The sequence below is a fragment of the Nanorana parkeri genome, unplaced genomic scaffold, assembly GCF_000935625.1.
Source record: "Nanorana parkeri isolate BGI_ZX_2015 unplaced genomic scaffold, ASM93562v1 scaffold3614, whole genome shotgun sequence".
NCBI classification, from domain to species: Eukaryota; Metazoa; Chordata; class Amphibia; order Anura; family Dicroglossidae; genus Nanorana; species Nanorana parkeri.
In genome coordinates this window covers 40,990-41,277 of record NW_017309882.1, presented here as the reverse complement: position 1 = coordinate 41,277, position 288 = coordinate 40,990, and the positions used below count along the sequence as shown (strand labels likewise).

General features: G+C 60.1%; 1 protein-coding gene across 1 annotated transcript in view; it reads right to left on the bottom strand.

Moving 5' to 3' along the window:
• Window positions 1-15: 15 nt before the first annotated feature.
• Window positions 16-288, bottom strand: part of LOC108803336 (vitamin D3 hydroxylase-associated protein-like) — a gene marked incomplete at its 3' end in the record, with an annotated part of 18,298 nt that continues 18,025 nt past the window's right edge. Inside the window, exon 17 of the mRNA XM_018575183.1 lies at window positions 16-161. Coding sequence (XP_018430685.1) covers window positions 16-161 — 146 coding nt within the window. The remainder of the gene's footprint in view (window positions 162-288) is intronic.

Sequence of the window (288 nt, the reverse complement as noted above, 5' to 3'; positions counted from 1 at the left end):
TATGGGGGGTGTCACCTGGATGAGCTCCTTGTCCCAGAGGTCGTTGTGATATCCCTTATAATGTTTTAGCTCCTCCTCATCCTCGGCGCTGACGGCGGTAACGGGAAGAACTCCGGCCGGGAAGTTCAGGATATTGAACAACATTGTGAAACTGAACCCGGCTGGAGAGAAAGAAAGTCCGGTGAGGAAGGCGATACGGCCCGGATCCGCCCCACAGCCCGGAACCACCCCTCACCCCACAGCCCAGATCCGCCCCTCACCCCACAGCCCGGATCCGCCCCTCACCCC